A 13,529-nucleotide genomic window follows, 5' to 3' on the forward strand; every position below is an offset into this window, starting at 1 on the left:
GTATGTGGGTTTCAGGGTCGGTTCCTGCAGGACGTCTTCACCACCATGGTGGACCTGAAGTGGCATTACTCCCTCCTCATCTTCACCTCGGCCTTCCTCTGCTCCTGGATGCTCTTTGCGATGATGTGGTGGCTCATGGCCTTCGCCCACGGAGACCTGGAGCCTCGCGATCCCGCCGGCGAGCCGGGACCCGTCCCCTGCGTCACCGCCATCAACTCCTTCACCTCCGCCTTCCTCTTCTCCATCGAAGTCCAGGTGAGCGATGTGGTTAAGTGTCGCCGACTGATCTGGGTGCAGGGGGTTTGGTGTTCAGTCCGCTGAGTCCCGTCCTCCGCAGGTGACCATCGGGTTCGGAGGCCGGATGGTGACGGAGGAGTGTCCGCTGGCCATCACCGTGCTGATCGTCCAGAACATTCTGGGTCTCATCATCAACGCCGTCATGCTCGGCTGCGTCTTCATGAAGACGGCTCAGGCCAACCGCCGCGCCGAGACGCTCATCTTCTCCAGGAACGCCGTCATCGCTCCTCGAAACGGGCGGCCCACCCTCATGTTCAGGGTCGGAGACCTGAGGAAGAGTATGATCATCTCTGCCACCATCCAGCTGCAGGTGAGAGCTTTCACTCATATCTCTTCATCATGAAGGAGTTCTGTTGGTACCAAATTAGGCTGCCATTGCTCTGATATCGAAAATAGTCTGACTCCAACATGAGGCCGAGGTTTTCCTCCCTGCAGGTGATCCGGCGGACGGTGACGGCGGAGGGCGAGGTGATCCCCGTGTGTCAGCTGGACATACAGGTGGAGAACCCCCTGAGGAGCAACGGCATCTTCCTGGTTTCTCCTCTGATCATCAGCCACACCATGGAGCGAGTCAGCCCCCTGTACGAGCTGTCCGCCCAGTCGCTGGCCTCTGACGACCTGGAGATCATCGTCATCCTGGAAGGTCAGCGGACACACAAGCACACGCACGTCCTGAAGAATTAAGAGCAGTGTCTCGAATCAGAGCCCGTATGGCTTCACATGTCTCGCAGGTGAGCTGCACTTCCAGCACAAACCTCCTCCTCCCGTCTCTTTCTTCAGGTGTGGTGGAGACGACGGGGATCACCATGCAGGCCCGCACCTCCTACACCCCCGACGAGATCCTGTGGGGGCGGCGCTTCGTCTCCATCCTGACGGAGGAGGACGGTCGCTACTGCGTCGACTACTCCAAGTTCGGCAACACGGTTCCCGTCCGGATGTCGTCGCTCAGCGCCAAGGAGCTGGACCGGACCAGGGGAGTCCAGGAGGGCGAGTCCGAGGCCCAGCTGCAGGGCTGGGGGTTGGTGCGAGCCGGCAGGGGAGGTTTCCGCCGAGGGGGGCGGACCTGGGACAGCTCCGCCCCTCAGCCCTGGTACGCCCCGTCAGAGACCCCGGTGGAGCAGAGGGGACAGAAGAAGACGGTGCACCTGGAAGTGATTGGTCGACAGGTCGAAGACGACGGACACAGAGACACGACCGACTGAAACCATGGAAACAGAAGGACTGAGGTCATCGCACAGGTCACTGATCCGTCCACACGCTGAGTGACCTGTGACGTGATATAAGATTATCTACAGGACTTTTACATTATTGTTCTATCACAAATGTTTTTGTCCTTATTATGATGATGAGACTATCGACTGGAAACAAAGCCGATTAATATTTGACTGTGAGAGATTTCCTGGAGATTTTGGTGAATATGAATGTGAATGTGAACATGAATGATGTCGGATCACAAGCTTTCGCTCCTCAGTCAGTGTGATGTGATTGACACATGATGTAGACGCTCAAGTCTCCATTGTCCCTGTTGTTGTTGTGTTTCCTCCTCCTCTCCCATCGTCAGTAAAAACCCAGAGATTCTATAGATTGTCGTATTATGTCTGGTGAGATATATATATATATATATATATATATATAATATATATATATATATATATATTTTCATGTTGGTTCATGTGTTGAGGTCCTCCGTGATATTCATCTTCCGAGTTTGTCTCTGTCAGTCAGACATTTTATTTTTGATGTTTAATAAATCTATTTATTATTTTTTGCAGTGTTCCAGTGTGTTTCAGCTCCTCTCACTGTATTTACAGTGTAGTTATTAAACAATAAGCTCCATTATCGTCACAAAATATGAGGCAGCAGACGACGAGAGGCTACTGTCTTCATGAAGAAGTGGTTTTATTAGTGTGATCAGCTGTGACCATGAAGAAACCAGAATGATCCAGAAAATAGAACAACATCTGAATTGTGTCTTGTTTGTATTTATGTTTTTATTGTTAAACTGTATGTAAAAGTATAAAATTTAAAAATTAGCTCAACAAAGTGGAAAAAGTGGTTTTAATCTGTTTAAACAGGAAGTGCTTTAGTTCATGTTAACTGTAACAAACATCAGGAACCATCTCGGCATCAGAGGCCGCAGCACCAGGCGCTCAGCAGCGCCCCCAGCAGGGCCAGGACGGGCATGGCCACGGTGCTGGCGTTGCCCGAGTTGCACAAGTTGCTGCTGCAGCATCGATACGTGAAGCCAGAGATCGCTGGGAACATCTGGGTGAGACGGGAGTTGTCGCAGTCCGTGTACCTGATGCACTGACGGATGGTCTTCCCACCTGGAGAGACGAGCACAAGTCGGTCTGTCACACTCAAGTATGACGTGGTGTCGTCTGCATACAGGTGGACTTTACTCGTATGAACAGGTGAAACAATTGGATTCATTTAAGTAGAGAAGAGAGGGAACATTAAAATTCCATACACAGAGGTTTAAGGCAGGAACAGGAGTGTACGGAGCCGCTCAGGGGAAATATTTATATAAATAAAGTTACTGGAGAAAAAAAGTGTATTCACTTGACGAAATGTGACGTCATAGTGACACAGTCTCTGCCTTTAGCCCCGCCCCCAGGGCTCACCGTCATCCTGTTGCTGAGCGACCAACAATGCCAGAACATTCAGCAAGCGACATCATTGACCAGGATTCATAAGGATATTAATACAAGAGACCAGAACTAACTCATTTAATTCATCAGTAACCAGTGTCGGCAGAGACGCCAGGTACCGATGACTTGTTCGTAGTCGGGAGCAGGAGATAGTTCCTTCTGAACTGGAAACCATGTCGGATCTTAGTTTCCTGTCATCTTCAGTGTAAAAACCCTTTGAGATGCATTTTGAATGAAGATTATTATTGTTTATGATGATGGACACTGACCTCGCTCGCTCAGAGACATGCACGAGTCCTCGTACGTGCACTCCTGGACGTTCTCGCAGCGCCCGGTGTAGTCCGAGCACTTGTAGCAGCGAAGTCCAGATCCTGAAGAGGAGGAAACCGGTTTGACTTCACTGAGCTCGAGGAACAAACCAACCGACCAACCAACCAACCAACCGACCAACCAACCAACCGACCAACCAACCGACCAACGCTCAGATCAAATCAGAAAGTTTTATTTTCACACGTCAAAGATGCATTGATACAGAACAGATGAAGAGAGAACTACAGGCAGACGTATATATATACATATGAATATGTATATGCAGTATATACTCATATGTATACATATACATCTGTATGTATGTATGTATATACATATATGTATATGTACAGTTTTTAGTTTCTCCTTGTGTTTTGATCAGCAGAGTGAAAATCTTTATTCTAAACTGAAGTCAAATATAATCTCTAATAACTAGAGATTATATTTGTAAATTTTCTTTTTTCATCCTGGACATCATCTGAGTTACGTCTGTTAGGAACCATTCATTGTGGTGAATGATTTGATTGACAGCTCAACAGCGACCGTTGTGGATCTTTCACCGGTCAGAAACAGCATCTGTGTTTTTCTTTCCGTGAATATTCAAAGTGTCATGTTGTTGTTTTAAAGATGAGAAAACAATGTGTTTACTGTAAATCACTCTCATATCTGACTGTACAGGTCTAAGATCATTTAAGACGTGTCAGGAACATGAATGTGTCCCGGTCCACTCACCGAGGTGAAACGTCCCACAGCAGAGCAGCAGGACGAGTCCGAGGGAGCGCTTCATGTCGTCTCCGGGGTTCAAACCTGGAGTGAGACGGGTCAGGAGGACGGGGTCCCGTCGGGTCGGGTCGGGTCGGGTCGGGTCGGGTCAGCAGCAGCAGCAGCAGCAGCAGCGTCCGGCTGGTGGTTCAGTGGTTCAGTGGTTCAATGTCGGAGCTGGTGCCACAGTGACCGACCCCCCCGAGGAGCACGAGCAGACTGAGAGTGTCTCTTTGTCCCGGGGTCACAAAGACTCCCTGTCTGTCCAGACCCCCCCCCCCCCCCCACACCCACCCCCACCCTCACTCCCCCTCCAACAATCACTGTCATGTAAAGTTTACTGTGAAGGTCACAGACTCTCTGCTGTTTCCATCATCCATGTCTTTTATTACAGTATAATCCACCCTGGTTACTGAGACTCTTCACTAAAGAACCGTCACATCACATATTCTATTCTCATGTCAGTCAGTTCGTTTATCAGTTTGATCATTTGTCAGTTCATCAGTTTGTCTGATGGAACATGGATGAAGAAAGAATCTGTGACCTGCTCTCACACAGAGCAGCGTCTGTCTCCGCCTCCAGCTGCTGTCGGAGCTTTTGTCCCAGCGTTGCTTCTTTATTGACACGTCAGCGAACAGTGGAGGATTCATGTGACGTCTCTGGCTCATCACTGATACTGACTCCATCACTGACTCCATCACTGACTCCATCACTGACTCCATCACTGATACTGACTCCATCACTGACTCCATCACATAATCCATCATTGATACTGACTCCATCACTGACTCCATCACTGACACTGACTCCATCACTGACTCCGTCACTGACGCTGACTCCATCACTGACACTGACTCCATCACTGACTCCATCACTGACTCAATCACTGACACTGACTCCATCACTGATACTGACTCCATCACTGACACTGACTCCATCACTGACACTGACTCCATCACTGATACTGACTCCATCACTGACACTGACACATCACTATCCTCATCCCGAGGCCACGAGACACTTTGAGGCAGCTGGAGTCATGACGAGAGGAAACTGAACATAAGACGACCCTTAGACCTTTAACAACGTTGAGAAGAGATTTGTGGCGGAACACGTGACCCAGATGAAGTGACCTCTGACCTCTGAGTGTGTTTAAGAGGAAAGGAATGAAGCTCATTGAAGTTTTCATTTATAATAACAGAATAAACGTGGTCGGGCTCCGCTCATCTTATTCCCAACATCTTACCTTGAATCAGCCTTAAACAGACGTCTCATAACAATAATAATAATTCCTTCAGCATTCATTCCTTCAGCCTCTAGGACCCAGTTTCACCAGCAGCCCGCTTCCTCAGAACCGTTTCCATGACTCCATGTGAATAGTGAGAGTTGGCAGGGGTCAGGCCGGAGGTCAGGTCAGGGGTCAGGCCTCTGCTGTTCCTGGCGTCCGACCCGTTCGCTCCAGTCGACACATTTCCTTCCGCCTGTCCGAGGTTTTGTTCTCGTATGAAAAGTTTTTTCACTCTGCGTCTACTGGAAACCAACACGTCGCCCTTCACACGACGACTCCCCGAGCGACGGAGAACTCGTACGAACGCATTTGAGCTGGTCACGAACTGGTATGAACTGGTATGAACTGGTCACAAACTGGTATGAACTGGTCACAAATTGGCAGCTGGAGGCGACGGACTCCATCTGATCATGTTTGTGTTTGAGCTCGACTAACGTTCTATTTTTACGGTGAATCTTCCTCTGGGGTCATTTTGTGTCTCTACATCTGATAAAACGGGATCATAATGATAATTTATTAAATTCTTTATTTCAATCTGCAGTAAAAATGATCATATTCCCTCTGACACGTTGTGATGTCACTTGAGTAAAAGTACTTCGTTACTTTCCAAAATTGAAAACTAGAAAAAAACTGAACAGAAAAATAAAGAAACCACATTTTATTTGTTTTGTGAGAATCTCAGAGTTCAGCATCTGGAGTCAGATAATCAGATTACAATCAGATTTTCAACTTCGCCATCTTGACGTCCAATAACTCAGAATAAGGCGAAGCACAAAATATCAGCATTCATAAGTCAAAAGTGTTTGAATCAAAGCTGCAGCGGAAAGAAAACTGAGGTGAGATCAAACCAACAGTTGAAACATTAATAACCACGTGCAGACGACACACACACACACAATACGTCTTGAATAGGAAACGATTCGTCTGAACAAAGGAAACAAAGCTCATTGAATTTTCTTTTATAATAACAGAATAAACGTGGTCGGGCTCCGCTCATCTTATTCCCAACATCTTACCTTGAATCAGCCTTAAACAGACGTCTCATAACAATAACAATAATTATAATAAGGAAATATAATATATAATAGGATATAATAAGGAAAATGATAAAATACTTCTTCAGCGCTAAAAGCAGTTGAACATCATGGCGCAGTTTTTCAAAATGTATCTGAAATATTTGAAGCCCGATCTTTGGACTGACGTTACAGCAAAGTTCAAAATAACATTTAAAATATTTCATATGCTGCAGTAAAACAAATAAACAGCAGATGGCATCGTGGCAGAGCACCGTTCTCTTCTCGCATTCAGTCGTTATGGCACAATCATCAATTCAAGAGAAAAATACTCAGAAATCTTTAGAAACAGGCTCAAAAGCATTTACAGTATATACAGTTTGTACAGTACGTACGGTGTGGAGCGGGGCTGCGTCGGTCTGATTCACACACGTCTGCAGGCTCTACATTTTTGTTTTCATTTCAAAACTACAGCATGACCGTTCACCTACACTGGTCATGTGGTGTAAACAGGAAGTAGATTGTCTCCTCTGCAGTCGGTTGCTTAGAAACAAGGAACAGTGATGGTGAAAAGTCAGAGCAGGAAGTGTTCGAAGTTTTATGAACGAGTCAAGGTGACAATAACTATACTGAAGCTCAGCATCACTTAGCATCAACCAGATGAACCAAGCTTCATAATATTTCCGTCTACTCCGTGGAAACAGCAGGTTCAAGTCTCCCTGGTGTCGCCTCACTTCCCTCTTTGGTGTTAGCTCAGTGTGTCGATGTGCTAACACTACTGGATGTGCCAGTTAGACGTCAGGGTAAAGTTCTGTGTTGACGTCAACGCTGTGCAAAACAGGCTTCTGATCAGCAGCCGACATCCTGTTCAGCACCTCGGCCGACAGAGAGTAACTGTTACCGGACTTCTCCTCAAACCAGCTGTCCAGCGCTCGCTTCCCGTCAAAGCTTGTGATGGGCGGTCCGTTAACTGCCACGGTCAGCAGATCGTTCATCTGCTCCAGGGTCAGCCGGGAACGATTGTTCTTACACATCTTCTGCAGAGACCCTCTTCCTTTATCGCAGCAAGCCGTGGAACTGGGCAGCACCCTGACAACCTGCACAATCCGGTTCAGCAGAGGAAAACGCTGCTTGTACCGGCAGATGTGTCCGATGACTTCTTTGAAACCGTTCATGCTGAAGTAATCTGCTTTCAGATCCTTCCATTCCACCACCAGGGAGCCTCTGGCCTCCTTCCTGGCCTGGGAGCTGTCCTGGCCTGCAGAAGGAATGGACTCCAGATGGTTGAATATCAACTGGATTTCCTCCTCCCCGTAGGCCTGAAGGTCCTGCTGGTTATGAGGCCAGCTGGACAGGTCCAGGACCTTGCAGGCTCTTGCAAATGACCTGCTCTGCAGATCCCGCCTCTGAGACAGGATGCCTTGGCTTTTGTTGCAGATCTTTTCTCGAATCGACTGAAACTTGGACTCGGCAACACGCAGATTCTTCAGAGCAACGCCGTTGAAACTTTCACGGAAATTTTCCTCAAACTCCTGCAGATACTCTCCAGGGCAGTCGACCAACTGGCCTATCTCCTGAATGGCCTCCTCAATTTTGGCTTCCACCTGCGACACCAGCAGGTACTCTCCCTGGAAGGTGAAGGCTAACCGTGAAAGAACTGCTATGATGTCCAGGAGGAAGTAGATGAGCTTCACCGACTGATAGTCCATGAGGAACTGGAGGAGAGTGAGAGCGATGGCTGCAGCATCAGCTCTTTGTGTCTGGCTGCTGATCTCCTTCAGATGGGCAACTACCTCCAGGTAATCTTTGATGAGCGCATTGAGGACGTTTGGTTCTCCTATAATCCATCGGATTGCTCTGATGTCTCCGAGGAACTCCGTCTCCTCTGACAGTGTCGGAGCAGTTGACCGGAGCTCGGCCATCATACGAGGCGAGTAGCGGTAGAAACTGAGGAGCTGCTTGAGGTTGTTCTCCAGGTCCTCCAGGCATGAGAGCTCCTTTCCACTGATGGCATCCAGGACTTCAAGATGAGGCCGGTGGATCATGATGGGAAGGCAGAGGATCCAGGGGAAAGTCTTTTGTACAGTTATGTAAAAGTTGGCTCTCATTCCTGAAGAGATGTTAGTACCGTCCACCCCCAGACCCACCACCAGCAAGTCCTGAAATCTGAGGCCCAGAACCCCAAATGCTCGATCTATGGCCTGGAGATATCCGTCCACACTTGCCATGCTCAGCCTCTGCAAGGACAGGAACTCTGTGTTGGGTGAGCCCTCGTTGGTTATGAATTGGACATAGACTGCCACCATGTCTGAGAAGAGGTCGTCATTTTGGGCGTCCATGATGATGCTCAGAAAGGGCGACAGTCGCATCTTTTCAGTCAGGTCTTCTTTTAAAGCCCGGGAGATGTGGTGGATGAGAATCTGGCAGTCTCCTTCATTCATGTACTGATCCACCACTTTGAGCTCACACTTCTTCAGCAGCTCTGCGAGTGGCCGGAGGTCGGAGAAGGGCCGTCCCTCCAGGGTTAAGTGGTAAGCTGCGTTGAACAGCAGCATCATGTTCTTGCACATCTCCTCTGTCTTCTCTGGGTGCATGCGCAGCTTGTACAGCTGCAGACACTTCTTATGGAGGTTGCTCTGACTGTGGAGCTTGATGGTGTGGATCTTGAACTGCTTGGAGCCAATGATGAAGGCAGAGGTTCTGGACGACTGGACGGTGTACTGGCGGCAGACGTGGCACCACATCTCATTCAGGGTCGGCGAATAGCGAAGGAACCAGAACTTTTTGAGCCACTCTTGCTTGAAACGACGTATCCGTCGGCCTCCTCCAGCGGAAAGCTTCGAAGAGTCCTCTGGAGAAATCACAAGATCTGCAGCAATGTACTCGTCAGCCGAGTCCATGTCCTGGTCGTCTTCATCCAGAACCACCTGAGAGGGCGTCAAGGGCTCCGTCCCTGCAAAGACAAACCAGCCATCTTACTGCTGTCTGGTCAGATGGCTACCACTTTGACCCAGGCTGAGATATTTCAAAAAATGTTGAATGAATTAACTTTAGTGCAGATATTCATGGTCCCCAAATAATGACTATCTGATCTTAAGATAACACTGACATTCGAGAAAATTTATCTCGATAATACTTACAACACACCGTCGATTAAAAGAATCCCAACAAGATCCAGACAAAGACAAAGAACCACAGCCCTCAGTCTGATGATGTCTTAAATATTGGGTCCAACCCTTATTTTTCCAAAACCTACCTTGAAAGTCTTCGACGGGTCCTTGCTCAGGGTGGGGCGGGACCTGATCCTGTTGGGACGGGGTCTGCTCAGACATCGGTGGCCCGACCACGTCTGCCTGTTCTCCTCTGAGACGGGAAAGCTCCTCCTCCAGCTCCAGGATCCTCCTCTTCAGCTTCACACAGTTGGGGCAGAAGGAGGTGGAGGGCTCCTGCTTCTCCTCCTCTTCCTCCTCCACCTTCAGGTTAGGAGTTCCAAAGTTGGGGACTTTGGAGCTGCTTGTGGACGAGTTCAGCCCCGAACCAAGCACTGGTACTTTGCACTCGCTGCGTAGGGAAGACTGGGATCTGGACTTGCTAGGGTCCTCTAGAGAAGCTTCTAGGACGTCTTTGAAGATGAGGTCGATCTTCTTCCTCTTGGTAGGCGGCTGACCGTCGCACTCTTCACTGGGTTGTTTACCGGGGCAGAGTTTGCCCTGCAGAGCTGACTGCAGGCAGGGAGATTTGAAGTCTTTCTGAGCGTTGGGCAGGACTGCAGGCTTCCCGGTATCTATAACAAAACAGTTTTCTTAGTTACGTGAACTGAACTCATGTTTGCATTGGTCCCTTCTAGTTGATTCTGTGCTGATGAATCAGAGACTAGCTGTCGGCTCACCTGAGTGCAGGTTGCGGTCGATGCTCTCCTGTGAAACACAGTGAAGCCGTTGGACGTAGTCGTCGCTGTACCAAACCCTGAGCTTGTGTCCGGCCTCCAGCCGCCGACAGACTCTGAAGTAGATGCTTTTACTGTGTTGAAACGCCGTCAGGTTCCTGTCGCTGTCCTCCGACGAGGTCCGGACAAACCTGCAGGTCAGAACCATCCTTAGGAAACATCCAGGATCTCTACAACAACATCACCAGGACACGTTCCAGTTTCATCAGGGGCTTAAACAACAACTTGTTGATGTAATTATTGATTAACACCATCAAAACAACGTCACCTCATCCAGTTGGCTCTGGTCTCATCGCTGCCATCGATGGACTGATACGTGTTGTTTAAATCAACAACCTGCAACAATCACAAGAAAATGGTTCAAGACCCGATGTTGCAAACTAGTCCTGGAGCTGGTCTCTGATTGGTTCTGTACTGGTCTCCGATTGGTTCTGACTTGGTCTCTGATTGGTTCTGACCTGGTATCTGATTGGTTCTGTACTGGCCTCTGATTGGTTCTGTAATGGCCTCTGATTGGTTGTACTCACTATCCAGGAGAAGAAGCCAGAGGATTTGTCTTTGGACACCAGCTGTCCCTCGTACGGACCAAACACTGCCCCCTTGGGGATGGTTGCATCCACGCAGCGCACATCCACCCGGCCCCCCTCGGTGAAGACCTCCAGGCCTGGTGGGACCGTGAGCGCCGCCCTGTTGGCCTGCCCCAGGGCTGCGGGCCTGTCAGGGACAAACAGAGGGGGCCCGTGCGACGGACACTCCTCCTGGAAATGGTCCTGACACTCCTCACAGACTGTGGGACAAACGTGAGAGAACAAGTTCAGAACTTTCAGAGGACGAAATAAAACGTTTCATCTGATTTCTCCCTTCGACTCGTCTGTCAGACACTAAACCACAATCTGTTACGTCCTGACACAGCAGACGACACTGGAGGATCTTACACCAGAGGTCCGGCGGCTGCTCGCTCATGGTGGAACCATGACGGAGACCCGACCCAGAGCGTCGTCCACTTCAGCCTCTGGAAAACAAAACACGACACACAACCTGTAACTGTCGCAGCAACCAATCAGAATCAGATCTGACCTCATCACACAGGAGGAACTCACATCAGCTGCAGCCACGTTTCCAGGGAAACTTTATTCACAGACTTTATTCAATAGTCTTATACAAGACTACATTTTATACAATCGTGACGTTTTAATTTACATGTGACGTGATACATGAAGTAAGTTTGGTTTTAGAAACAAATAAATATATTATTTTACATCTAATATATAAGGTTAATAACATTTAATATAATACAATTTTATGGATTGGCAGATAAAAATATCAGTGTCAGTGTCGACTCATAAAACATGTGAGGAGACCCAACGTTTCTGCAGCAGATGGAGGGAACGTGAACAGGTCCCTGAACGCATCGCAGTGACCGAGGTGGTGAGACACGAAGACACATGATCATCACGCGAACAAGAACATGACTGTTCCTTGACCTCAGTGGAAAAGGTCATGAGGTCAAAGGTTAAAGGAGGATTCATCCGACTCCACTGACATTAAACTACGTGGTCATGTGACGGTGGATGTTGTTGATGCACCTGTCGTGGTGAAACGACACATTTCTGAAGAAGAACTAGAAAAACTTCAGCGGCTTCATCAGCATATTTCAGTGTTTTATGATTCATATGTTACAGTAACTTACATCTGGGTCATATTCATCCTCTTTTTCTTCTTCTTCTTCAGATTGATTTGTTTACGTTCGTTCATGACGCGTCACGTTAAATATCGCTGCTGCAATGAATTGTGGGTCTGTTTCTCCTTCCTCTCTCACAGGAAGCTCCAGTGTGTCCTCTGATGAAGGAAACGTCGAAGCTCCTTTCTTAAGCACTTAGAGAATCTGAACATCATCATGATGTGAGGAAACACTTCAGGTCACTTCAAGGTTTAGGAAACTTCCTCAGTGAACTTGACAATTGGACCAGATTCTCTGAATCCTCCGTCACACTTCTCCTTCACCTCATGACACACAGACAGACAGACAGACAGACAGACAGACAGTATCTGTCTTCACCTGAACATCTGGATCCTCCTCAGTCTCACATCTGCTCTGCAGGGAACTCTCTACAGACGGTGGAGAACTCGACTTGTCTGGAACTTTGTGTCGGTTGTCGGTTGTCAGTTGTCTGTTATCAGTTGTCTCTTGTCAGTTGTCTTTTGTCAGTTGTCTCTTGACGGTTGTCTCTTGTCTCGTCAGTTGTCTCTTTACGGTTGTCTCTTGTCTCGTCAGTTGTCTCTTGACGGTTGTCTCTTGTCTTGTCAGTTGTCTCTTGTCAGTTTTCAGTTGTCTCTTGACGGTTTTCTGTTGTCAGTTGTCTTGTCTGTTGTCGGTTGTCTCTTGTCGGTTTTCTGTTGTCTCTTGACGGTTTTCTGTTGTCAGTTGTCTTGTCTGTTGTCGGTTTTCTGTTGTCTCTTGCCTCTTGTCGGTTGTCAGTTGTCTCTCGTCTGTTGTCAATTGTCTGTTGTCGGTTGTCAGTTGTCTCTTGTCGGTTGTCTCTTGTCGGTTGTCAGTTGTCAGTTGTCTCTTGTCTGTTGTCGGTTTTCTGTTGTCTGTTGTCTCTTGCCTCTTGTCTGTTGTCGGTTGTCTCTTGTCAGTTGTCTGTCGTCTCTTGTCGGTTGTCAGTTGTCTCTTGTCGGTTTTCTGTTGTCTCTTGCCTCTTGTCAGTTGTCTCTTGTCTGTTGTCAGTCGTCTCTTGTCGGTTGTCAGTTGTCTCTTGTCGGTTGACAGTTGTCTCTTGTCTGTTGTCAGTTGTCTCTTGTCGGTTGTCCGGTGAGGAGGCGGGTCGGCGGAGGAGCGGCGGCCGCGACGCTTCGTCTCCGCTCGGTGTCGATCAGCTGGCGAGCTGCCTGCAGCGTCAGGAGCCAGTTCCAGTGGCGACCGACACGGAGCCGCCTGGTGCGGGACACGGAGCCTCTCCCCGCTGGAGCCCTGTCCCCTCGGTCCCCCCTCCCCTCCTCGCTCCGGCCGCGGCAAAGTTTACCGTTAATGTTCCTCAGCGACTCAGTCGCCGCCTCCCGGAGCTGTGGCCGCCATCTTTACTATAGGAAGTGACGTAGGACACGGAAGACAGTGAGGGCGGGAATTAAAGTTAACGGAGAGAATTACAGACAGACAGACAGACAGACAGACAGCGAGAGAGACAGACAGACAGAGAGAGAGAGAGAGACAGACAGATAGACAGACAGCGAGAGAGACAGACAGACACTCAGAGAGACAG

General features: G+C 48.7%; 3 protein-coding genes across 6 annotated transcripts in view; 1 reads left to right on the forward strand and 2 right to left on the reverse strand.

Moving 5' to 3' along the window:
• Window positions 1-2,181, forward strand: part of kcnj11l (potassium inwardly rectifying channel subfamily J member 11, like) — a 3,636-nt gene extending 1,455 nt beyond the window's left edge. For all 3 annotated transcript variants that reach the window (XM_035643485.2, XM_047333565.1, XM_047333564.1), the window contains exons 3-6: window positions 16-255; window positions 338-607; window positions 733-940; window positions 1,078-2,181. In XM_035643485.2, the coding sequence (XP_035499378.2) occupies window positions 16-255; window positions 338-607; window positions 733-940; window positions 1,078-1,499 (1,140 nt within the window). In that variant the 3' untranslated portion in view covers window positions 1,500-2,181. The remainder of the gene's footprint in view (window positions 1-15; window positions 256-337; window positions 608-732; window positions 941-1,077) is intronic.
• On the reverse strand, window positions 2,173-4,245 carry LOC118315855 (CD59 molecule (CD59 blood group)). Its single transcript, XM_035643486.2, has 3 exons — window positions 3,990-4,245; window positions 3,218-3,319; window positions 2,173-2,624 (listed from the first exon to the last, which is right to left on the reverse strand). The coding sequence occupies exons 1-3, from the start codon at window positions 4,042-4,044 to the stop codon at window positions 2,425-2,427; spliced, it is 357 nt and encodes a 118-aa protein (XP_035499379.1). The 5' UTR covers window positions 4,045-4,245; the 3' UTR covers window positions 2,173-2,424.
• A 1,705-nt stretch (window positions 4,246-5,950) lies between these two features.
• Window positions 5,951-12,726, reverse strand: prdm11 (PR domain containing 11). Of its 2 annotated transcripts, none has more exons than XM_035641537.2 (7): window positions 12,326-12,726; window positions 11,202-11,278; window positions 10,794-11,053; window positions 10,535-10,602; window positions 10,210-10,436; window positions 9,577-10,104; window positions 5,951-9,273 (listed from the first exon to the last, which is right to left on the reverse strand). In XM_035641537.2, the coding sequence occupies exons 2-7, from the start codon at window positions 11,227-11,229 to the stop codon at window positions 7,112-7,114; spliced, it is 3,273 nt and encodes a 1,090-aa protein (XP_035497430.1). In that variant the 5' UTR covers window positions 11,230-11,278; window positions 12,326-12,726; the 3' UTR covers window positions 5,951-7,111. The 2 variants fall into 2 exon arrangements, with proteins under 2 accessions (XP_035497430.1, XP_035497431.1); XM_035641538.2 differs by having other exon boundaries at window positions 10,210-10,397; window positions 12,326-12,723.
• Between the last annotated feature and the right edge of the window lie 803 nt (window positions 12,727-13,529).

The sequence above is a fragment of the Scophthalmus maximus genome, chromosome 7 (genome assembly GCF_022379125.1).
Source record: "Scophthalmus maximus strain ysfricsl-2021 chromosome 7, ASM2237912v1, whole genome shotgun sequence".
NCBI classification, from domain to species: Eukaryota; Metazoa; Chordata; class Actinopteri; order Pleuronectiformes; family Scophthalmidae; genus Scophthalmus; species Scophthalmus maximus.

What these genes read in the sequence shown, in the direction of transcription:
- LOC118315855 (XM_035643486.2), bottom strand. Translation starts at nt 4,044, where the DNA reads ATGAAGCGCTCCCTCGGACTCGTCCTGCTGCTCTGCTGTGGGACGTTT. An exon ending in CTGTGGGACGTTTCACCTCG is followed by an intron (nt 3,320 to 3,989) that starts GTGAGTGGACCG and finishes CCTCCTCTTCAG; the next exon opens with GATCTGGACTTCGCTGCTAC. An exon ending in CATGTCTCTGAGCGAGCGAG is followed by an intron (nt 2,625 to 3,217) that starts GTCAGTGTCCAT and finishes TCGTCTCTCCAG; the next exon opens with GTGGGAAGACCATCCGTCAG.
- prdm11 (XM_035641537.2), bottom strand. Translation starts at nt 11,229, where the DNA reads ATGAGCGAGCAGCCGCCGGACCTCTGGT. An exon ending in GCAGCCGCCGGACCTCTGGT is followed by an intron (nt 11,054 to 11,201) that starts GTAAGATCCTCC and finishes TTTGTCCCACAG; the next exon opens with TCTGTGAGGAGTGTCAGGAC. An exon ending in CTGGCTTCTTCTCCTGGATA is followed by an intron (nt 10,603 to 10,793) that starts GTGAGTACAACC and finishes TGATTGTTGCAG; the next exon opens with GTTGTTGATTTAAACAACAC.